General features: G+C 44.9%; 1 protein-coding gene across 2 annotated transcripts; it reads right to left on the bottom strand.

Moving 5' to 3' along the window:
- Positions 1 to 332: 332 nt before the first annotated feature.
- Positions 333 to 24,290, bottom strand: psmg1 (proteasome (prosome, macropain) assembly chaperone 1). Of its 2 annotated transcripts, XM_072259977.1 has the most exons (7): positions 24,130 to 24,290; positions 19,855 to 19,964; positions 13,449 to 13,603; positions 11,668 to 11,730; positions 10,583 to 10,781; positions 7,523 to 7,659; positions 333 to 531 (listed from the first exon to the last, which is right to left on the bottom strand). In XM_072259977.1, the coding sequence occupies exons 1-7, from the start codon at positions 24,231 to 24,233 to the stop codon at positions 457 to 459; spliced, it is 843 nt and encodes a 280-aa protein (XP_072116078.1). In that variant the 5' UTR covers positions 24,234 to 24,290; the 3' UTR covers positions 333 to 456. The 2 variants fall into 2 exon arrangements, with proteins under 2 accessions (XP_072116078.1, XP_072116079.1); XM_072259978.1 differs by lacking the exon at positions 11,668 to 11,730.

Raw genomic sequence — 24,290 nt, 5'->3', positions numbered from 1 at the left:
GGAGCACGTGTGGAAAACCCACGCATTCCACGCAAAGGACGTACAAATTCCTTATAAGGGTCGCTGGAACTGAACTCCATACTCCGACGCCCCAAGCTGTAATAGCACTGTGCTAGCCGCTACGCTACTGTGGTGCTCATGAAGGCAACTTTTTTTCTGCCTAGTTTAGTAATTAAACAATTTATAGACAAACTTAGCAAAATGATTTCAGAGCTTAGAAATGTCCGAATTGCAATCAGAAACAAAAAAAACTCCACAGATAAAAATTAAAGAAATAAATTGAGAGTGTGTACAGTAATTATCAGTTTTTTCCAAAATACTTCAAGACGCCGTTGAACAAAACTAATATGGTTTATTATTTCAATATTTAATAAAACATCACAAGCAGATAGCAAATAATGTTCTTCTGGAATCCACTCCAGTGCTAATGTACAAACTAGTTAGAAATTGTTAGTTTCATGTATACAGGTTGCTCTGGATCTTGTTGGCATCTACTAGCTGTTTCAGTATTTCCGCACTTCGGGAATTATCCTGCAAGGAAGCAAAGAAACTAGTCAAATGTCAATAGCTCTTAGCCTCCAAGGGTTCCTGAGCTGGAAGATCAAAGACATAAGGCAAAAAGACACAGGAGCAAAGTTAGTCCACTCAGTCCATTCCATCATGGCTGATTTATCATACATCTCAACTCATTCTCCTACCTTCTCACCATAATCTTTGACACCAAGACTAATCAAGATCCTATCAACCTCCGCTTTAAATATACCCAATGACTTGGCCTCCAGAGCCAATGTGGCAATAAATTCCACTGATTCACCACACTGTGGCTAAAGAAATTCCTCCTTATCTCTGTTCTAATAAGACGTTCTTGTATCCTGAGGCTGTCCCCCCCCCCCCCCCCGGTCCTAGACACCCCCACTATAGGAAATATAGAAACACAGAAAACCTACAGGACAATACAGGCACTTCGGCCCATAAAGTTGTGCCGAACATGTCCCTACCTTAGAAATTACTAGGTTTACCTATAGCCCTCTATTTTTCTAAGCTCCATGTACCTATCCAAAAGTCTCTTAGAAGACCCTATGGAATCCACCTCCACCACCGTTGCCGGCAGCCCATTCCACGCACTCATCACTCTCTGAGTAAAAAACTTACCCCTGACATCTCCTCTGTACCTACTCTCCAGCAGCTTAAATCTGTGTCCTCTTGTGGCAACCATTTCAGCCCTGGGAAAAAGCCTCTGACTACCCACATGATCAATGCCTCTCATCATCTTATACATCTTTATCAGGTCACCTCTCTTCCTCCGTCGCTCCAAGGAGAAAACGCCGAGTTCACTCAACCTATTCCAATAAGGCATGCTCCCCAATCCAGGCAACATTCTTGTAAATCTCCTCTGCACCCTTTCTATGGCTTCCACATCCTTCCTGTAGTGAGGCGATCAGAACTGAGAACAGTACTCCAAGTGGGATCTGCAAAATTACCTCTCGGCTCCTAAATTCAATTCCACGATTGATGAAGGCCAATACACCGTATGCTTTCTTAACCACAGAGTCAACCTGCGCAGCTGCTTTTAAGCGTCCTATGGACTCGGACCCCAAGATCCCTCTGACCCTCCCCAGTGCCAAGAGTCTTACCATTAATACTATATTCTGCCATCATATTTGACCTACCAAAATTATCCACTTCACACTTATCCAAGTTGAACTCTATCTGCCACTTCTCAGCCTATCAATGTCCCGCTGTAACCTCTGACAGCCCTCCACACTATCCACAACACCCCCAACCTTTGTGTCATCAGCCAACTTACTAACCCATCCCTCCACTTCCTCATCCAGGTCACTTATAAAAATCACGAAGAGTAAAGGTCCCAGAACAGATCCCTGAGGCACTCCACTGGTAACCGACCTCCATGCAGAATATGACCCATCTACAACCACTCTTTGCCTTCTGTGGGCAAGCCAGTTCTGGATCCACAAAGCAATGTCCCCTTGGATCCCATACCCCCTTACTTTCTCAATAAGCCTTGCATGGGGTACCTTGTCAAATGCATTACTGAAATCCATATACACTACATCTACTGCTCTTCCTTCATCAATGTGTTTAGTCATGTCTTCAAAAAATTCAATCAGGCTCGTAAGGCACAATCTGCCTTTGACAAAGCCATGCTGACTATTCCTAATCATATTATACCTCTCCAAATGTTCATAAATCCAGCCTCTCAGGATCTTCTCCATCAACTTACCAACCACTGAGGTCTATAATTTCCTGGACTATCTCTACTCCCTTTCTTGAATAAAGGAACAGCATCCGCAACCCTCCAATCCTCCGGAACCTCTTCCGTCCCCATTGGTGATGCAAAGATCATCGCCAGAGGCTCAGCAATCTCCTCCCTCACCTCCCACAGTAGCCTGGGGTACATCTCATCCGGTCCTGGCAACTTATCCAATTTGATGCTTTCCAAAGGCTCCAGCACATCCTCTTTCTTAATATCTACATGCTCAAGCTCTTCAGTCTGCTGCAAGTCATCACTATAATCACCAAGATCCTTTTCCACAGTGAATACTGAAGTAAAGTATTCATTAAGTACCTCTGCTATTTCCTCCGGTTCCATAAATACTTTCCCACTGTCACACTTGATTGGTCCTATTCTTTCACGTTTTATCCTCTTGCTCTTCACATACTTGTAGAATGCCTTGGGGTTTTCCTTAATCCTGCCCGCCAAGGCCTTCCCATGGCCACTTCTGGCTCTCCTAATTTCCTTAATCTCCTTCCTATTAGCCTTATAATCTTCTAGATCTCTAACATTACCTAGCTCTCTGAACCTTTTGTAAGCTTTTCTTTTCTTCTTGACTAGATTTATTACAGCCTTTGTACATCACGGTTCCTGTACCCTACCATAACTTCCCTGTCTCAATGGAACGTACCTATGCAAAACTCCACGCAAATATCCCCTGAACATTTCCCACATTTCTTCCGTACTTTTCCCTAAGAACATCTGTTTCCAATTTAAGCTTCCAATTTCCTGCCTGATAGCCTCATAATCCCCCTTACTCCAATTAAACGCTTTTCTAACTTATCTGTTCCTATCTCTCTCCAATGCTATTGTAAAGGAATAGAATTATGATCACTATCTCCAAAATGCTCTCCTGCTGAGAGATCTGACACCTGACCAGGTTCATTTCCCAATACCGGATCAGGTACAGCCTCTCCTCTTGTAGGCTTATCTACATAATATCCTCTCCACTCCCACACTATCTAGGCCTTTTCAGTATTTAATATACTCTAAGTGTATATAATGTAGAGTTGAGAGAGAAAGGGAAATAGAGAGAGGAAATTGTTGTCATTTCGCACAGCTATTTATTTAGTCTCGCTGCAGAATTTTTGTTATATCCCACAGGTTTCAAATGGCCAACATTTCCTGTCCTCCCATGGAAACAGATAGTGCTAGACACACTCAGCATGTCAGGCAGCAACTGCACTGAAGTTCAAGTTTAAAGTTTGTCACCTGACTGTATATTCTGTACAAGCAAACGAAATGACGTTTCTCCAGATCATGGTGCAAATAATTTTTTTCTGATTTGCCCTAGCAGTACAGTGTTTAATCATGGCAACGTCCTCAATGCATTTTCCTATGTAGCCAGTCACCGATCCCACATATTCATCAACCTTGACGTAATGATCGTAGGTAGCCTCCTCCCCAAATATGCTCCTGCCCTGCTTTTGAAGCAATTCTGCAGCACTGTGGTAGCACCAGGTCCTGATCTCGCTGTGAAATGATTTGACTTGTTTAACTAGTGGTTAGCAAAAGGGATTAGCAAAATGGAAATGCAGTCTGAGAATCCAAGGTGAGGCCAGGGTATACCCTGTAGTCTCCACAGGGCTAACATATTTTCTCCTCTGGTTATGAAGTTCACATGTTGGTAGGACTTTGGCAGGACTGTTTTTAAATTGGCATGATTGAAGTCACCAGCAACAATGAAGATGCCATCGGGGAGAGTGGCTTTGAGGTAGTAGATTACACTGTAAAGCTCCTCCAGCACTTCCTCAGCACTAGTACCAACACGGGGGGGGAGGGTGCAGATTTAAACGGCAGTAATCACAATGGCAGTGAGCTCCCTCAGTAAGTAGAAGGAAGGGTCTGCAGTTCTCCATTAAAAACAGTATCCTCGTTACTACTGAGGTGTTCACACACCAGTTCTCATTGATTAGATGCACAGTCCTCCTTCATGGGTCTTGCCAGAGGACACAGCATTTCTGTCCGTCTGAAAGGAGATTAGTCCTTCGAGCTGGAGGGCTGAGTCCGGAGTAGTGTCCTGGAGCCATGTTTCTGTAAGGACGAGTGTGCAACAGTCCCTCACCTCCCACTGGTTCAGACAGATGCAGGTAATCCAGTTTATTTTCCAGCGATTGGAGGTTTTCAAGTAGAATCGACAGGAACTCAGGCCTGCAGAGTCCATTTTAAGTCTCGTTTTAATACCAGCATGGTTACCGCACTTCTGTGTTCAGGCGTACCGCTTCCAAAGGCCGCTTCCCTGAGTAGCTGTAGTAGACCACGGCGCAAAGCAAGAGCCCGCTCCCCATGTTAGTCCATGACTGCGCAACACCTTCATTATTCTGCTCACTAGAAAGCGAGACTTGAGGATTTTAATGTTTTAGTGTTTTTTGGTCATTGAAAACAAACAGGACAAGAATTTTCACCATTGGTTGGAGCTGGAGTGGCTGCTGCGTCCATGCGGGCTGCCATCTTGTATCAATCAGAGTGACAAGTTCTGGTTGAAAACCCTTCACCATAAACAGGAATGTGAGGAAACAAATTAAATTTAAGGATGGGGGAGAATGAATAGGAGCAACATTTCCTGTCAGAGGAAAAGATTTGGGAACAGCTTCTTCCCCTCTGCCATCAGATTTCTTAAGGGACATTGAACCATAAATGCTACCTCAATACTTTTTTTTCTCTTTTTTCACTACTTATTTAACTTCATAAAAACGCAGACACTTCTTACTGTAATTTACAATTATTATTATTTATTCCAACGTACTGCTGCTGCATAACAACAAATTTCACGACACGTGCCAGTGATATTAAACCTGATTCTGATTCAGGGTCACTTTATGTACAGACACTCCCGAGTCTAGTGTCACTTTCTGGACATACAATCAATCTGTGTGTTTATTTTGTGCTGCATTGGATCAGGAGTAACAATTACTTTGTTCTCTTTTACACTGGTACAATGGAAATGAGCTTAAACCACCTTGAATCGTGAAAATGCTGGAGGAACGTCACAGATCAGGCAGTATCCATGGTGAGGAACAAAGAATCACCTAGAGATATCCTTGATAAGATTAGGCCATAGTTTCCCAGGTGATTCATGTGGAGATCTTCCTCTTCCTATCCATTCCTCTCCTACCTTCACTATAAATGAAGACGAACTTGTCTTCTCATGGTCCCAGTTCCAATGAAGACTCTTTGAGTTGAAACGTCAGCTTGGTTTATCTTTCCGTTAATACTGCCTGACCTGGTGAGTGCTTTTCTGTTTTCACACGGCATCTGTAATTTTTGCTTTTCAATTCAGTCCTCATTCACTGTCCCTGTCTCCTGCCTCCAACGCTTTAAACATTGAGTTATTATTGTTACTGTATATCTACTGAGATACAGTGAAAAGCTTTTGTCTGCATGTCATCCAATCAGATCTGACCATATATAATTACACTGAGGTAGTGAAAAGAGAAGAGAATGCAGAATATAGTATTCTGCAATTACAAAGAAAGTGCAGTGCAGGTGCACAAATGAAGTGCAAGGGCCGCAATGAGGTAAATTGAGTTTAAGGATTAAGATTCAGGACAGCAGAACAATTCTAATAGATGTAATGAATCGATTTGCTGCAGCCATCTCACAAAGAATTGCCAAGCTCCAGTACCATCCTGGTTGGACATCTCAATTCACTCACTGCCTCATGATCCTACTCAGGTAACTTTTCCTTATGCTGCAATCTACCATCCTCTTTCCCCCACTCCATTCCCCTCACCAACTTCTCCATTCCTGATTCTGCTCAGCCCATTCGTTCCACCTCTGGTTATTCTGCTATCTGGGTTTATTATGCCTCTCAAAGTCCAACCCTACGTCCCCACCATAAGAGGAGGAAACAGGGCTCTAGTAAAGATGTGCAGGCCAATCCCCTGGATTGAAGAAGTGCTGATGAATTCCAACCGTACCAACGACTTCAGAGGACGATGGACAGAAAGTTGTCGATGGCCTATGCCTCACTAAGGAGCTAAGGGCCCAAGTTAATAAGTAAGTAGGTTTATAATGACATTTGTAAACCATAATTTCATCCTCATAATCACCCCACACTACCCAATTTACTTCCTTAGCTCAGTATCCATTTTGTTAATCCAGCTACAAAGTATCTTAGGCCAGTTTCTGGATTACAAGTCTAATAAAAAAGTGAATTGTTAACTAGAAATCACAGGGTAGAAAGAGTTATTCAGACCATGTTGGACTGCAGAGTGTATACAAGTACACGACGAGTCCTGGCTGTGATGGGACCCACTGTGAAGAACAGCTGGAATACCTTGTAAACTGGCACATAAAGTACACTGACTTGACAAGGTATTGGCAGGGTACTGACCACAGATTCTAACAGTCTCCTTCAGCAGTACAGACATGAGGAAAGCAGAGAAGTGGAACTAAAAGGCTTTAAGTTCTTATTTCAAATTCCAGTTCCTAGAACGATATCAAACTCTTACTTTTATCAACTAGACCCTTGCTTTAAACCTAATGCCAAGATAACTTGCTTGCAGTTTGCACACAACTTAACACACAAATGTTATCTTTCCTGCCTAACAGTCTTTGATGTACGCTTCAGCAGCACGAAGTAACATAACCACAAAGCTCAAGCGCAAGGATAGCTTCTATCCCACAGCTTTGAATGGACTTGTTGTAGGATAAGATGGATTCCTGGCCTCACAATCTACCTCATTTTGATCTTGCACTTTATTGTTTACCTGCATTGCACTTTTTTTTTCTGGTAGCTTTTACACTTTATTCTGTATTATTGTTTTATCTTATCCTATCGCATATCCCTGTGAGTTAGGGACATACTGTCCCAGCATGTTAAATCAGCTCTAGCAGCCGGGGCGGATGAGAGGCCCAACGGCCAGGAAGGAGGTATGCAATGCTCCATGGAGAGTGAAGGGCATGACAAGGCACAGAAGACATCATGGTCATCCACTGCAACCAGAGAAGACCCCAGTTTGTGATGCTTGTTTGTACCACGGAGGTCAAGAGAGTGGAACTGCCCCAGTGCAACGGCTTTTCCGTTTCAAAAACCCTCCTGTACGTTTCCTATCATGGTTTGGCATAATGCACAAACACCACAAAGCTCAATGTACTGTAATGATTTGATCTGTACGAACCATTTCTAGACAAGCTTTTCACTTCATCATGTACATGTGACAATAACAAACCAACACCCACACCAACTGTATGTCCATGTAACTATTAGGAATAAATTGTCCTTACCTTTACCAAAGTATTCAAGCTCCTACAGGCAAGCACTGGCTTAAAGGCTTCTATTGTCAAAGTATCTAATGTTGTAATATCACTATAGCAATGGTAGAGTACAGCAGGAATCTCTCGAGCCTGACAGTAGGTCAGAACTGGGAACAAAGAACAAAAAACACACCTTTCAGTTTTTGATATTTCTCCACACCAACCCTCCCAAATTCTCAGAAAGCAAACATCCAAATTGCAGTCCAGCCACATATAACACTCATGTGCTCCACTCTGGTCAGAGTTAATCTGGTTCACCTTCTTTAGGATGTCAGCAAAATTCTCATTTATGGCCTCAGTTCAGTAACTGGGATCATACAACAGCAGCCGCCGCTTGGCTGAGGTGTCGAAATGTGAATCCAAATCCTATGAGCTACTGCTCTTCGTGTGGGAAAACACGGGAAATAAAAAACCAAAGACGACTAAATAGGGGCGGCACAGTGGTACTGCAGTCAGCGTAACGTGACCCTGTTATAGCGCCAGTGACCAAGGTTCAAATCCACCACTGTCCATAGAGTTGTACGCTCTCCTCATGACTGTGTGGGTTTCCTGTGGGCGCTCTGGTTTCCTCCCACATTCCAAAGGCACACGGGTTAGTAGGTTAATTGGACATATGGATGTAACTGGGCAGCGCAGGCATGTTATCATGCAGTACATCTAAAATGAAAATAGCAAGTTTAACTATCCACAGGAACCCCAACAATCCACATTTCAATGGGCTGTACTCAGTACTTGATTTTGAACTCAAATTAGTTTGCCTCGGGACAGCATGTCCTAAAGGTCAATTTTCAGTCAATCTATTACCTACGTTATCTAGCAATTGAGAGGTTACAGAAGTAATTGTACAAAGGAGTGGGCTGCCACCATTATATTGTGGATCTCAGGTGTACAGTTTTAAAGTAATTCTGAGAACCCACAATTACTGGAGGGGGCCACTCTTAACATTTTAAAATTCAGTGTTGTCTCCTGCAGAAATCTATCCTTTCAATTTGATCTTTGATACTTGAGTATGTGATTTACTCTTTGTACCAGCTACCCATTTAATCGCATCCATGGCTCAGAAAGACAAATTATTTATGGGGCAATTTTAGCAAGCCCTGAGGAAGTGCTCATGGTCAGCCCACTTGAAGAGATGCAGTCAGCGCTATAGAAGAGATGCAGTTAGTACTACAGAAGGAGCAGCGGGATGTAGGTTTAACCTTCCTGACCACCAACGATGCTGCTGGATAAATGCAGGAATTTAAGCACCATCACAGAGATGAAGATAAAAAACAGATATCGGGTAACTGGCTTATCCAAGTTCAAATCAGCCATGATCGAATGGTGGAACAGACTCAATGGGCCAAATGGCATAAATCTACTCCTCTGTCTTGCGGTCTATGGCCGGGTTCCCAAACTTTTGTTTTGCCACGGAGCCTTACCAATAATCGAGGGGTCCATGGACCCAAGGCTGGGAACCCCTAGTCTGTGGTCTAAGTTGAAAGGATAGGTTTCTACAGTAGACAACACTGAAAAACAGAACAATTTTCATACATTAAGAACTGTATTAAGTTGCAGCAATGGATTGGGACTATCAAGCCACACATGGCAAAAGTTACTCACAGCCATAAGCTAGCTGGTCAGCAACTCAAAGTGCCATTCACCGCCCATACATCAAGTTACTGAACAACAATAGGGCACATGCTCTTACATTACATTTCAGAATCTGTTCAAGCCTCATTGCTAAAATCAGGCCACCGCTCTATCACCATACAAGTGTAGAAGATGTGACAAGGATGAGGTTCTTCCAAAAGTATGGTTTTTCAAAAGAGTAAGATAGAAATGAGTTGAGAGAGAAGGTGATCTTTATGCACAATTGTGCTCTGCGTGATGAGGGTAATGCGATTCATGGGCTAGTGTGGGACTCAAGATCACAAAGGAAGCGTGGGGGGGGGTGGCATGGTGGCATAGTGATTAGCACTAAGACACAGTGCCAGCTACCTGGGTTCAAGTCCAGCCACTATCTGCAAGGAGTTTGTGCGTTCTCCCTATGACCACCTGAATTTCCTCTGGGTGCTCTGGTTTCCTCCCACAGTCCAAAAATGTACCGGTCTGTAGGTTCATTGGTCATTGTAAATTGTTGTGTGATTAGACTAGAGTTAAATCAGGGGATTAATGTGGGCACAGCTCAAAGGACCAGAAGGGCCTATCCCACAATACATCTCAATCAATCAATAAACTGGGTTGTCATTGAAGAGCGTTGATGGCTCTGGGCCTGTATTCACTGGAATTCAAAAGAATGAGGGGTGATCTCATTGAAACCTATCCAATGGTGAAAAGCCTTGATAGAGCGGATGTGGAGAGGATGTATGGTGGGACAGTCTATGACCAGAGGACACAGCCTCAGAATAGAGGGGTATCCTTTCAGAATGGAGATGAGGAGGAAATTCTTTAGCCAGAGAGTGGTGAATCTGTGGAATTCTTTGCCACAGGCAGCTATGGAGGCCATGTCTTTATGTATATTTAAGGCAGAGATTGATAGATTCTTGATTGGTCAGGGCATAAAGGGATACGGGAAGAAGGCAGGAGAATGGGGCTTAGCTAAAAGATGGATCAGCCACGATGAAATGGCAGAGCAGGCTTGATAGGCCAAATGGCCCAATTTGGCTCCTATACCTATGGTCTTATGATCTAAATAAATAAATAGAAGGCAGTTCAATCGAAATTTATTCAGAACTGAAAGCAGTGAGACTGAGAAAAAGATGCACAATACAGGGAAGGGCGTCATTGTGCCCCAATGAACAGTTTAATTATATAAACGTTATGTCAGTGGAAGAGAAAGTGAAAGCAATTGCAGCCAAAAACTGGAACATCTCCATCAGTTTAATACAGCTTGGAAGCGAGAAAATTCCAGTCCTGTCTTTTCAGTCTTGCATGCTATGAGAAAGAATTTTTTTGATCACTGGAGATACAAGTAACGTAAACACAAAAATGTAGAGAAATATTCAACAATCATTCCACTTCCATCCCCCCTTGCCACTGAATCCATACCTGCTGCTGGGAGCCCAGAGATGACGTTGGGCTGTTCTAGTAACTGGCAGTGGGGAGTCTCCTGCAGTGCTCTTGTCTTCAGGGCTCGAAGAAATGGTACAGGGATGCTCGGAATGGACTTGGATGATTTATATTCAGTAACAGATGAACATGACAGAACTATGACATTTAGGCTCCTTTTCTGGACATTTTCGAAAACCTGTAATAAGAAGAAAAAATGTTTCTTTCCCTGAGTAACAGACATGGGTAAAACAAACAACAAGACTGCACCCTCTTGCACCAATTAGCATGGTCTCCTGTAATGGTTGGCGAGCTTGATCCATTTGATTACCTCGAAACCACCCAGCCAAGTGTGTGACTATGCGTGCGTGTCCACACAACCTTCTTTCCTTTATTCCATGTTCACTGTTCTCCCTGATCAGTTTCCTTCTTCAGCCCTTCACATTTAACACCTAGCACCTCCCAACTTCTCACTATTTCTGTGTGGTTGATTTTACTAACACAAACTCCCTTGCTTTCCTTTTTTAAGTGGTGTTCAAGTTCTCAGATGCTCACGGTGGTTTCTGACTACTTCCCCTGGGTCTACGGTTACTACAGGTGGCAGGGTGGAGATACGTCTCTGCCAAAGGAGGTGTAAGGCACTCCTTCCCTCCACTGGCCTACAGGTCGAGGTGTAGCACCTGATTAGCACCCTGATCATGGTTACGTGAAACCATAGGAGCAGGTAGCGGCTGATCGTATGAGCAGTTGGTCCATATCACATCCTAGTTATGCGACCACTGACACCAGACAATCTCTGAAGAGTATTGATAATGGTTGGAGTCACCCATCTTGTAAAGACACTGCGCAGAAAAAGGCAATGGCAAACCACTTCTGTAAAAAAATTTGACAAAAACAATCATGGTCATACGACACGGAACATAACGATGAGGATTACTAATCCACTACGGTAATCTTTGAACGCCAACACTTCCTTTTCTGTGGGCAAATGGGGGTTCAACCAATAAGCCTTTGCCTACAGATAAGATGCGGGACCCACAACAAGAGAGCAGATTGAACTGAAGAGGCAGCAGAAGAACACCTACCTTCTCAGCCCACTGGAAAAGCTGATCCTCAGCCACATAGCAGTTGCAATGGCAAGTCAGAATCTGCAGTTACAGAAACAGACTACGTGATGAACAAACACAACACTAAAAGGAAAATAACCTGCATTGCTACAGAATAATTTACAGCATTAAGAGTGTTCTACACTACTTCCAATGAGTATTGTGTCCAGTTCTGTTCACCTCATTATAGGAAGGAAGTGAAAGCTTTGGAGAGGGTGCAGAAATTTACCAGGGTGCTGCCTGGATTAGAGAGCATGTCTTATGAGGACAGGTTACAGAGAGCTACGCGAGAGGGTGAGATGCGTACAAGATGATGAGAGGTGTATATCGAGCGGAGGGCCAGACACTTTTTCCACAGGCCAACAATGGCTAATACAAGGGTCACGATTTTAAGGATATTGTTAAAGAGTATAGGGACATTTAAGAAACTCTTAGATAAGTACGTGGATGAAAGAAAAATGGTGAGCAATGCGGGAGGAAAGGATTAGATTGATCTTGCAGTAGGTTAAAGGGTAAGCACAACATAGGGAGCCAAGGGGCCTGTACCGTGCTGTACTATTTATTTTATGTTCTGCTTTACTACTAATGATGTAGTTTTAAAGCTCAGTGTCCGTTGTTGGTGCAAAAAGTTACACCAGCACTTGGGGAGCATTAACCTTCATAATTAAAGGTGTACAAAATCTAATTTAACAATCAGCGATATTTACAATCAAAGCAGATGTTTATGATGATGTGAATTCTAATTCCAAATGGATGCCTGTCGCAGGCACGATGGGCTGAAGGGCCTGCGCCCATGCTCTAAGACTCTGTGACACTCATCATCTGCTGCAAAGTGCACAATCCAATGGCAAACAAAATGGGGCCACTTGTGGATCCCAGCTTTCCCACCCGCAGTTTGTACCACCGAACAAAATCATGAGGGGCTTATTTCAGCCACAGCCTTTTTCCCAGGGTAGGGAAGTCTAAAACCGGAGAACATAGGTTTAAGGTGAGTAGGGAAAAACTTAAAAGGGTCCTGACAGGCAACAACTTTCACACAGTGGGTGGTGGCCGTGCAGCTCAAGCTGCGATTGGAAGTTATAGTTAAAGTTAAAGTCTGTCACAAGCCTTGTGGCCCATCAGGCCAGTGCTTATGCTGGTTTCTGGAAGCTATAGACTGGGGGTAAAATTACAAGGTTGAAAAGACATTTGGTCAGTTACCGGGATAGGAAAGGGCTATAAGGCAAATGGGACTAGCTCCGGTAAACATTTGGGTCAGCATGACTGAATTGGGCCGAATGGCCTACTTCCATGCTGTAAGGCTTCATGGCTCTCCATCTGTCTCATTGTCATGGTCCACAACACCCCATCACACCTTGAGCTAGTTTTCTACATTCAGTCTCATATCGCCAATGAACATCATCAGTCTCAAACATCAACAGCTCCTCCATCTCCAGACGCTGCCTGACCTGCTAAATATTTCAGCATTTTATTTCAGATCTCGATTCTGTAGTATTTCACAGCCTCAGATCCTGGGTTGTCATGTGAAAGATGAACTGGCGCACTATTTACAATATTTTGCAAAACTCAATCTTGCTAGTAAATTTACTCAGACTGACAGATACTCAAAGCAATTTATTAAGTCCATAAAGGATTCTGTAGGGGTTGAGAGGCCGTTTTCTAAGATTAGAGAGCTAGGACACTGTCTCAGGACAGAGTAGAAACCTAGGTCTGAAAGCCTGGGAGGCGTCCTTCTTATACTCAACAACAAGGCAACTCACTGTTGGGTTGGACGTCAGTCGGTAGAGAAGGCATGATGAATCTGATGGAAACTGCTTATCCACAGGGTCTTTTCTCGTAATTCGCTCATTCCATAATCTAACAGCTCCGATGATCTCCCAACTCCCACTGCACTGCACAAACGAGTTCAGAAACCCTATTAAATAAACACAAAGAGTGCACAGTCAATAATGTAAAACTACAGCAATCCAACAGGCTCAGGACTTTACGGGTCCTGGACGAACAGACTCTCTGGGACACAAGTCCTGTGTGGACCACAACGTTTTTAATTCTTCTTTTTACACAAGTGTAATTCAAAGTGAATGTGGTGTGTGCATAAAGTGCAGAAATAGAACTCAGTCAATTTAAATAAAGCACAGGAACTAGGGCCAAGTCGGAACTGGGGCCTTATCGTTGTACTCTGTGTTGTTCTGTCGAGCCTGGTGCCAGAATGTGTGCTGACATCTGCAGGCTTTCCCCTAGGCTCGGCTGGCTGTTAGTGCAAATACTCATAGAGTCATAGAAAAACAGAGCATATAAAGAGGCCCTTCAGCCCAAGCCAAGCCAAGCCATTTAAACTGCCTTCTCCCATCGAGCTGTACTAGGAACATAGCCCTCCATACCCCTACCTAACCTCTCTTGAATGTTGAAATCCAGCTCACATGACCAACTTGCACTGGCAGCTCGTTAAACACTCTCATGACCCTCTGAGTAAAGAAGTTTCCCCTCATATTCCTCTTAAGCCTTTCACCTTTCACCCTTAACCCATGACTTCTAGTTGTAGTCTCACCCAATGTCAGTGGAGAAAGCCTGCTTGCATTTCCCCTATCTATACCTTTCATAATTTTGTATAACTCTCTCAAATCTCCTCCTAATCTTCTATGCTCTATGCAATACAGTCCTAACCTATCAATCTTTCTATATAACTCAGGTCCTCCAGACCCGACAACATCCTTGTAAATTTTCTCTGTACTCTTTCAACCTTATTTACAGCTTTCCTGAAGGTAGGTGACCACTTCACTTTATATTTCGATGTCCCTTTGATAAATAAACCTGATTTCACAATCATTGTCCTAGATTTTCCTTCAGGATCAACATCCATCATGGACGATTCGAATAGAAGTGGAGATGGTCTGATTAGCGGGTCTTCAGATGACAAAAATTGCTAGAATTTAACATAAAGAAGGTGGTTGTCAAAGGATACAGCAAGATATTGATTAGCTGGAAATTTGGACAGAGAAATGGCAGATGAGTTTGATCTGGAAAAGTGAGGTGATGCACTACAAAATGTAGTAAGGGTGATATAGTAGACATATTTGATACTTGTCTTCACTGGTCACAACAAGAGCTCACAAGGTGAAAATGCACACTGGCCTTCAGAGTTTTGAGTACCAAAGTTGGGATGTTATGTTGATGTTGTATAAAGCCTGATTTATACTTCTGCGTCAAATGTACGCCATAGGTACCGCGAACCCTACACCATAGGGTGACGTGCATCTCCCCAAAACAGTAACTCACACATCCCGGCGACGCAGACCGCAACAACTGTGATTGGTCCGCTGGGTAGAATCGCATTTCCTTCTACGCATTTCCAGCTGCTTTTCTCCGCCATGTCTGTACACTGATGCGAAATAAATGGTTGGAGACGATGAACCAAATCGTCGAATCTACCTGCCGACATCCGAAAATGTTTGAAATGCATCTCCTCGTCCATATCTCTTGTGAAGAAACTCAACAGAGTGGCATAGAAACCCCACCGCCAACTAGCGTTTTGGCGGTGAATTGCAGAGCGACGCAGACACAACAACGCACGCTCACTATGGCGTAGGGCTACGCAGAAGTATAAATCAGGCCTACGGCGTAGCCCGCACGCACAAGTATAAATCAGGCTTAAGACAGTGAGACCAAATTTGGAGTATTCTGTGTAGTTCTGGTCACCCACCTATTGAAAAAATATCAGTAAGATTGAAAGAGTACCGAGAAAATTTACAAGATTGGGACTGCGTCTTATTGACCCAAGTTATAGGGAACTGAATAGGTGAAAGGTGAAGTGTTCAAGAGGTACCTGAGGGGGAATTCTTCACTCAAGAGGGTGGCGAGAGTGAGGAACCAGCTGCCAGGGAGAAGTCGTGGATACATTTAAGAGAAGTTTGGATAAGTACATGGAAGAGAGAGATATAAAGTTCATGGTCCAGGTCAATCAGACTAGGCAGAATATGAGGTCAGCACAGACTAGACGGGCCAAAGGGCCTGTTTCTGTGCTCTATTTCTCTAAACTTTAAGCACTTCACATCTGCAGTGTTCCTCTTCAATTGCTCTCTCCCAAAACTGAGTTTTTTTTTAATGTTTAGGAGGATACGGGCCAATTAATAGCAAATAGGACTAGCTCATTTCATTCACTGGAACCCTCATTTCTACATTGAAAGGACAGGCAGGCAGGCAGAGGAGATGGGGTGGCTCTGTTGCTAAAAAAAATTAAATCAAGACCTTAGCAACTCCTGACCAAACTTGAGTCAGTGAAGGATGCTCAACAGTTGTGGCTGGGCTTGGCTGCTATTATCTCTTACAAAGTGAAACCACGTGACATAGGTGACAACAAGGGCTTTGCTGCCAGATGAGCTCATGGTCCTTCCATGCTTACCTTGGCCATCAAAACATGGAGGAACCTTCACAAACTTCCACAGCCCCCGATGACCCTGTAATTTCAATTTCAAAGGCCAATATGAGAGCATACTTTCAGGGGGGAGAACCCACTGTAAGCATCTAGCCCAGATAGGGTACCTGGCCAAGTACTAAAGACCTGTGCTCGTCAACCAACTGGAGTGTTCACCAATATCATTAACCTCTCACTTCAGCAGTCTGATGTATCACCTGCTTCAAGCAGGTTTCCATTATACCGGAGCCTATGAAGGACGTGGTGACCTGCCGCAATGACTATCAACCAGTAGCACCTACATCCACAGTGATGAAGTGTTTTGAGAGGTTGATGATGAAACATTATCAACTGCTGTCTGAGAAGCAACTGGGATCCGCTCCAATTTGCCTCCCTACACGACAGGTCCACAGCAGGTGCCATTTCATTGGCTCTTCACTCAACCCTGAAACACGTGGACAGCAAAGATGCATAGATCAGGATGCTCTTTATTGACTAAAGCTCGGCATTCAATACCACCATCCCCTCGAAACTAATCAATAAACTTCAAGACCTTGGCCTAAATACCTCCTTAGATCCTCAATTTCCTCACTTGCAGATCCCAGTCAGTTCGGATTGACAACATCTTCTTCTCCTCAATCTCCATCAGCAAAGGTGCATCTCAAGGTTGTGCTTAGCCCCGCTCTATTCGATTTACACTTCACAACTATGAGGCTAAGCACAACTCTGATGCTATATTTAAGTTTGTCGACGACACCAGTGACCAATCACCATATTGCGGTCTCTGAGGTTCCATTTGCTCAGTACTTTGATTATCTGTCCCACTTCTACTTTGAGTTCTGTTCTTGGTTTCTTGCAGATTTCATGAAACCTGGTGTGAGATTGGTGACCAGCATCTCCCCTTCTGACCAGCCCTCAAGGTTCACCGCTGAGTTTGGATAACTAGTTTCCATCAGACCTGGTCAGTACTTATAAAAAGTCATTGGCCCTGTAACATTAAACTCCACTTCACAGCATTCAGGATATCTGCAAGGAGCGGTGCCTCGAAAAGACAGGATCTATCATCAAGGAACCCCATCACCCAGGACACATCCTCTTCTCACTGTTACCATCAGAGAGGCAGTACAGGAGACTGAAGGCACACGCTCAACAATTCAGGAACAGCTTCTTCCCCTCTGCCACTGGATTTCTGAGTGGACATTGAATTTTCATGAAAACTACCTCACTACTTTTTATTCTTTTCACACTATTTAACTTTTTTAATGTATATATACCTACTATAATTCAGTTTTTTTTTAATCATTATTGCAATGTACTGCTACTGCATAAGAACAGATTTCACAACATATGCCAGTGAAATTAAACCTGATTCTGATAGTCTCTCCTCACAGCTGCTGCCCAACCTGTTGGGCATTTCCCAGATCCGCTTCCTTTCAGATTTTCAGCAGCTGAATTCTGTATCTCTGTTCCAGCTTTATTTGTTCCATCAGATCTCTCATTCATTTTCTTCTGTCTACACCTCCTCCACACACATCAGTTGTGGTTAACAAGCCCTCACCCCTCTCTCTCACTGGCATCAAGCAATGCTTGTTAATCACAATCCCTTTGTTTTCCCCACCTCTCCCCTTTCGCTGTAACTTAAATCGGGGTTCTTTTGTACCTTTTCCTTTTGCTAATGAAAGTTCATTCATCTGAAATGTTAACTCTGTCTCTCTGTCCACATATGCTGTCTGGCTGACTGAGCTAGAAGTGACTCTGGATAGGCCAGATCTTTATCCCAGAGTGAAGGAGGCTGACGGTGACCTTGTAGAGGTCTAGACATACAGTACTGTGCATGTCTTAGGCACACACAATATATAGCTCGCGTGTCTAAGATTGTGCACTGTACTATATTTGTCAACATGGAGTGGACAGCAAGACTGTAAATCTGACGGGAGCAAAGGATGTTAGGAATGAGGCAGGAGGGGTGTGGGACAGGAGGCAGAGGAGTGCCAGGGCGAGGGTGTGGGACAGGAGGCAGAGGAGGAGTGCCAGGGCGAGGGTGTGGGACAGGAGGCAGAGGAGGAGTGCCAGGGCGAGGGTGTGGGACAGGAGGCAGAGGAGGAGTGCCAGGGGCGAGGGTGTGGGACAGGAGGCAGAGGAGTGCCAGGGCCGAGGGTGTGGGACAGGAGGCAGAGGAGGAGTGCCAGGGAGAGGGTGTGGGACAGGAGGCAGAGGAGGAGTGCCAGGGGCGAGGGTGTGGGACAGGAGGCAGAGGAGTGCCAGGGCGAGGGTGTGGGACAGGAGGCAGAGGAGTGCCAGGGGCGAGGGTGTGGGACAGGAGGCAGAGGAGGAGCGCCAGGGGCGAGGGTGTGGGACAGGAGGCAGAGGAGTGCCGGGGCGAGGGTGTGGGACAAGAGGCAGAGGAGGAGCGCCAGGGGGCGAAGGTGGCGAGGGAGCAGACACACCCAGCCCTCATTTCATTCCAAACAATTGGATTATTGATTATTACAGAATGTCTCTCTGGTGCTTCCCGTTCCCTCCCCTCTCCCTTCCCCTTTTCTCAAACATGATTCACCTCTCTCTGCTCCCGTCCCACTCTCAATCCACATCAGTGACCCATATCAGTATCAAGTTTATCATGAAATTAGACTTTATTTTTGCAACAGCAATAAGTACGATTGTTACAGTGCTGTGCAAAAGTCTGAGGCTCCCGAGGCCACTGTGCCTGAGACTTTTGCACAGTACTGTAAAGTCAATAGGGGAGTAGTTAAGGTGCAGGGTAACGTAACCCAGGGCCAGGGAATCTAAAACCAGGGGGCATCAGTTTAAGGTGAGAGGTGACAGATTTAAGGTGGACCTGATGGACAACATTTTCACACAGAGGGAGGTGGGTTTACAGAATGAGCTGCCAGAGGAAGTGGTAGAGACAGGTACAATTATAATACTTAACGGACATTAAATCTAAATCAAGTAAAACAAAAACAAAAGTCGATTGTAGTGTAGTGTGGTTGTAGTGTTTCTATAATGAGGTAGTCAAGTTGAAAAAGATAAAAGAAAACTTTATTTGTCACATCTGTACCTTGAAACGTACTGTGAGATGCGTCTTTTGCGTCAAATCAAATCAGCGAGGATTGTTGCCACTTATGGATCCAGCATGGCACGCCCGTAACTCACTAACCACAAGGTACATCTTTGCACTGTGGTATGAAAGTGGAACACCCAAAGGAAATGCACACGTGTCAAAGAGAGAACGTCAAGCTCCTTGCAGACAGCGGTGGGAATCAAACCCCTATCTTACACAGTTGGCTACTGTAAAGCGATGCACTAACCACTACACCACCGTACCTTCTGGTGCAAGAACCCAATAGCTGATGGGAGACAACTGTTCTTGATGAATAAACTCTTCTTGGGCTTCCAGCCGGGTACAAGTATTAATTTTAACCGACGCTAAAATCCCTGATGAGGATGGCAGAGTTTGTCATCGAAACATCAGTTAAGCTCGATACCCATCCCAGCTGGAGGCCTGAGGAGAGTTTATCCGTCATACACGCCGGGAAAGCACCTTCTTGTTTAACTGAGCTTCAGGTCTACTTACAACCCGAATTCTGACGCAAGGTCATCGATGTCAGCTCCTCTTCTCGGCTGCCAGATCCTGCCTGCCTAGCTGTGTATTTCAGCTGTCTGACACTGTGTTGTGCTTGGCTTTAGATGGAATGAAGGCTGGAGTTACAGGGCAACGACAACTCCCCACCCCAGCCCCTGTCCTTACTCACCAACAGCATTCTCTCCAACAGCAACCAGAAAAGTTGAGCAAGGGATACTCCGGCTGGCCGTGTCTTCACTCGACATCCTGCTCTCCGGACTCCACTGGATGGAAATACCTCTGAGGAGGAAGACACACTTTCAGAAAAAGCTCACAGTCCAAGCACGAACAGAACAGTCATGTCACGCCTCGGAAGTTTCACCAAGGCGGAACAACAGCAGCAGCAGCCGGAATAGGCAGAAACCCCCTCTAGCCTGTTCCACTATTTAACACGGCTGACTCAGAAATCTGCTCCATTCTCCTGCCTGACGCGTAGATAACCTGTCCCCTCTGGGACCAGAGACCTGGCTACCTTCAATGATTTGGCCACCATAGGTCTCCAGGGCAGAGTACTCAAAGCGAGCTCAGGGTGAGGAAAGGCAGAGACCAATCTGGTTAACTCGCAGGTTGAGTCGGAGATGAGGAAGGCAAGTGAATGTTAGCATTCATTTTGAGAGACTAGAATATAAAACTCAGGATATAGTGTTGAGGCTTTATAGAGCACTGGTCAGACCACTCGTGAAGTATTGTAAGCAGTTTTGGGCCCTTACCTAAGAGATTCCAGAGGAAGTTCACACGAGTAATCCCAGGAACGAAAGGGTGTGAGTAGTGTTTGACGATTCTGGATCTGTACTCACTGGAGTTCAGAAAAATAGGGGGGCAGGGCATCTCAATGAAACCTATCGAATATTGAACGGCTGGGATAGAGAGGATGCTTCCTATAGTAGAGGAGTCCAGGACCAGGCAGCACAGCCTCAGGACAGGGGGATGTCCACTTAGAACAAAGATGAGGAGGAATTTCTTTAGCCAGAGAATGATGAATCTGGGGAATTTACTGCCATAGGCAGCTATGGAGGCCAAGTCATTGGGTATATTTAAAGCAAAAATTGTTAAGTTCTTGATTAGTCAGGGCATCAAAAGGGTACAAGGGGAAGGCAGGAGATTGAGGTTAGGAAGGATAATAAATCAGCCATGATGGAATGGCGGCGCTGACTCGATGGGCAAATGACCTAAATATGTTCCTGTGTCTGTGGTCTTACAGATATCGATTTATTGAGTCTAACTTTCTTCATATTAATGGAATCTGACCAACCTGCTGTCTCACAACTCTCCAATTCATTAGTAGAGCAGTAACCCTGGGGTTACCAGGACAAATTCAGAGTAATTCCACAAAACACAGAGAAACGGCTGTAAGGTAACAGATTTACCCTGCACACTGAATCAGTGAAATGCGTCATTTGCACCAACGACCAACACAGTCCGAGGAAGTGCTGGAGGCAGCCACAAGCGCACCACGCTTCCAGTGCCAACAAAGCATGCCCACAACCTACTAACCCTAACCTTTGGGCTGTGGGAGGAAACCACGCGCTCACGGGGAGAAGGTACAAGACAGCGGTGGGAAATGAATCTCACTCAGTGATCACCAGCGCTGTAAAACGATTGCCCTAACCGCTGCACTACCCGGCCGACCCATCCCCAACGGTCATTCTCAACAGATCCAAGTGCAATCCAAATCTCTTCCGGGTAATCGCAATAAAACCCCAGTATAACTAAAACATACATTTTACCCTAACAAACAAAAAGAGACCCAACTACCTTGGGTTAATCATAGCAGACACAGGCTAATCCCTGTCAGACCAGAATGGGTGTACGGAGACGAATCAGAGGTTGATCAAAACTGCTGTGAGGAGGATGCTAAGAGGATGCAGGGTGACTTGGATAGGTTGGGTGAGTGGGCAAATTCATGGCAGATGCAATTTAATGTGGATAAATGTGAGGTTATCCACTTTGGTGACAAGAACAGGAAAACAGATTATTATCTGAATGGTGGCCGATTAGGAAAAGGGAAGGTGCAACGAGACCTGGGTATCATTACACACCAGTCATTGAAAGTGGGCATGCAGGTACAGCAGGTGGTGAAAAAGGCAAATGGTATACTGGCATTCATAGCGAGAGGATTCGAGTACAGGAGCAGGGAGGTACTACTGAGGTTACACAAGGCCTTGGTGAGACCACACCTGGAGTATTGTGTGCAGTTTTGGTCCCCTAATCTGAGGAAAGACATCCTTGCCATAGAGGGGGTACAAAGAAGGTTTACCAGATTGATTCCTGAGATGGCAGGGCTTTCATATGAAGAAAGACTGGATCGACTAGGCTTATACTTGTTGGAATTTAGAAGATTGAGGGGGGATCTGATTGAAACATATAAAATTCTAAAGGGATTGGACAGGCTAGATGCAGGAAGATTGTTCCCAATGTTGGGGAAGTCCAGAACGAGGGGTCACAGTCTGAGGATAAAGGGGAAGCCTTCTAGGACCAAGATGAGGAAAAACTTCTTCACACAGAGAGTGGTGAATCTGTGGAATTTTCTGCCACAGGAAACCGTTGAGGCCAGTTCATTGGCTATATTTAAGACGGAGTTAGATAAGGCCCTTGTGCCTAAAGGGATCAGGGCGTAAGGAGAGAAGGCAGGTACAGGGTTCTGAGTTGGATGATCAGCCATGATCGTACTGAATGGCGGTGCAGGGTGGAAGGGCCGAATGTCCTACTCCTGCGCCTATCTTCTATGTTTCTAATGAAGTATCAATCCCAACCATAGTAGAAGAAACAAGAGCTCAGGGCTGCTCACATGAGTTGCCTTCTTCTTAAGAGTAACAGTTTGAGGAGACTTGGTATGTCACCAAAGACTCTCGCAAATTTCTATAGATGTACCATGGAGAGCATTCTAACCCTTTGGTATTGGGGGGTGGGGGGGGGAACTATTGCACAGGATCAAAGTAAGCAGCAGAAAGTTGTGAACTCAGTCAGTTCCATCGTGGGACTAGCCTTCCCAGCATCCAGAGCATCAAGGAGAGATGCTCACAGAGGCAGGATCCATCACCCAGGCCATGCCCTCTTCTCACTGCTACCATCAAGGAGAAAGTACAAGAGCCTGAAGACACACTCACCGATTCAGCAACAACTTCTTCCCCTCTAACACCCGACATTTGAATGGACATTGAACCCGTGAACACTACCTCATTACCTTTTCTTCACTACTTACTTACTTGAATACATATTTACTGTAATTTACAGTTATTTCATTATGTATTTCATTGCGCTGCTCCATAAAAACAAATTTCGTGACATATGCAGGTGATATTAGGCAACATAGACAAAATGCTGGAGGCACTCAGCAGGCAGCATCTATGGAAAAGAGTAAACACTCCATGTTTCAGACCCGACACCCTTCACCAGGACAGTTAACATTAGATCTGTTGGGGTGGGGGAAGAGAAGGCATTGTTGATATTTTGTTTTGATAGCTGCTGCAGATTTGAGCTTCAGCAGTCTCCTCTATCTGAGCAGACTATCTTGGTCCTGGTGGCAAAGCTTCCTGAAGCCAATATTCTAGCAGTTTCCCTGTCTGGAGGAGCATGAATCCACTATCCTACCAGGCTTAGACCTTGGACAGTTCCAACAGACCAAATAATCCAAACAAAGGTAGGTCCTTCTGTCTTCTCCACCAGTCATTAAATCTCAACAAACCTGGAAGCAATCCATCCTCCAGCCCACCACTCATAAATTCCTCCAGGTCAGGAGATAATCCCAGCAGGTTGGTTCATTCTAATAAACTAGGAGTTAAATCCAGAAGGGCTAGGCCATCTCAACAGACCCATTAATCCCAGCAGAGTGGAAGTAATCCCCACAGACTACATGACCGTACAACTCTGAATGATTTCTTAGAGATGAGTTAATCCCAACAGATGCAGTGCATTTCCAACAGTTTGTGAGTCAACTCAATTGGTTTGGGTCAATCCATGCAGACCATGAGTTAATCCCAGCATCCTGCATCTAGTTACTAGTTACTCCCAGAAAACAGAAACTGTACCTAATAGGCAAGTAAATCCCAGCAACTCCCGGCCAGTCTCAATAGGCAAATCCATCCTAACCGGCCCACGACAATCCCAATGGATGTTAATCCCAAAATCCCAGAGCAATCCCAACAGCCCTGTAAATCCCAGTAGTTGCTGGTCTATCCAGCGAGACCAGGAAATCCCAGCAGCTGCTGGTCCATCCCAACAGACCAATGAATCCCACCTGCTGCCTACCTACCCCAGCAAACCAACAGCTACCGGTCCATCGGACAAACCAGTAAATCCCAGCAGCTGCTGGTCCATTCGACAGCAAGGGTGGCCTCCAGGCTCCTCCTGCGGCCCAGTACCGACACACGGAGCCCCATTTGCCGGGGCCTCGGTCTAACCTCACCTGCGCCCCGCCAACTCATTTCTGATCTCCTCATCCTCATCTTCGTCCTCCTCGTCCACCGCCCGGGAGAAGACGGATACAACCTCCCCGAAAAACGTGGCCATTTGCCGGGCAGAGTCCTGCGGTCTCCCAGGCGGCGAATCACTAACTCCCGTCGCCCA

Source organism: Mobula birostris, chromosome 6 (assembly GCF_030028105.1).
Source record: "Mobula birostris isolate sMobBir1 chromosome 6, sMobBir1.hap1, whole genome shotgun sequence".
Classification (NCBI taxonomy): domain Eukaryota; kingdom Metazoa; phylum Chordata; class Chondrichthyes; order Myliobatiformes; family Myliobatidae; genus Mobula; species Mobula birostris.
The sequence above is the reverse complement of the archived record's forward strand: the minus strand, read 5'-3'. Positions and strand labels throughout refer to the sequence as shown.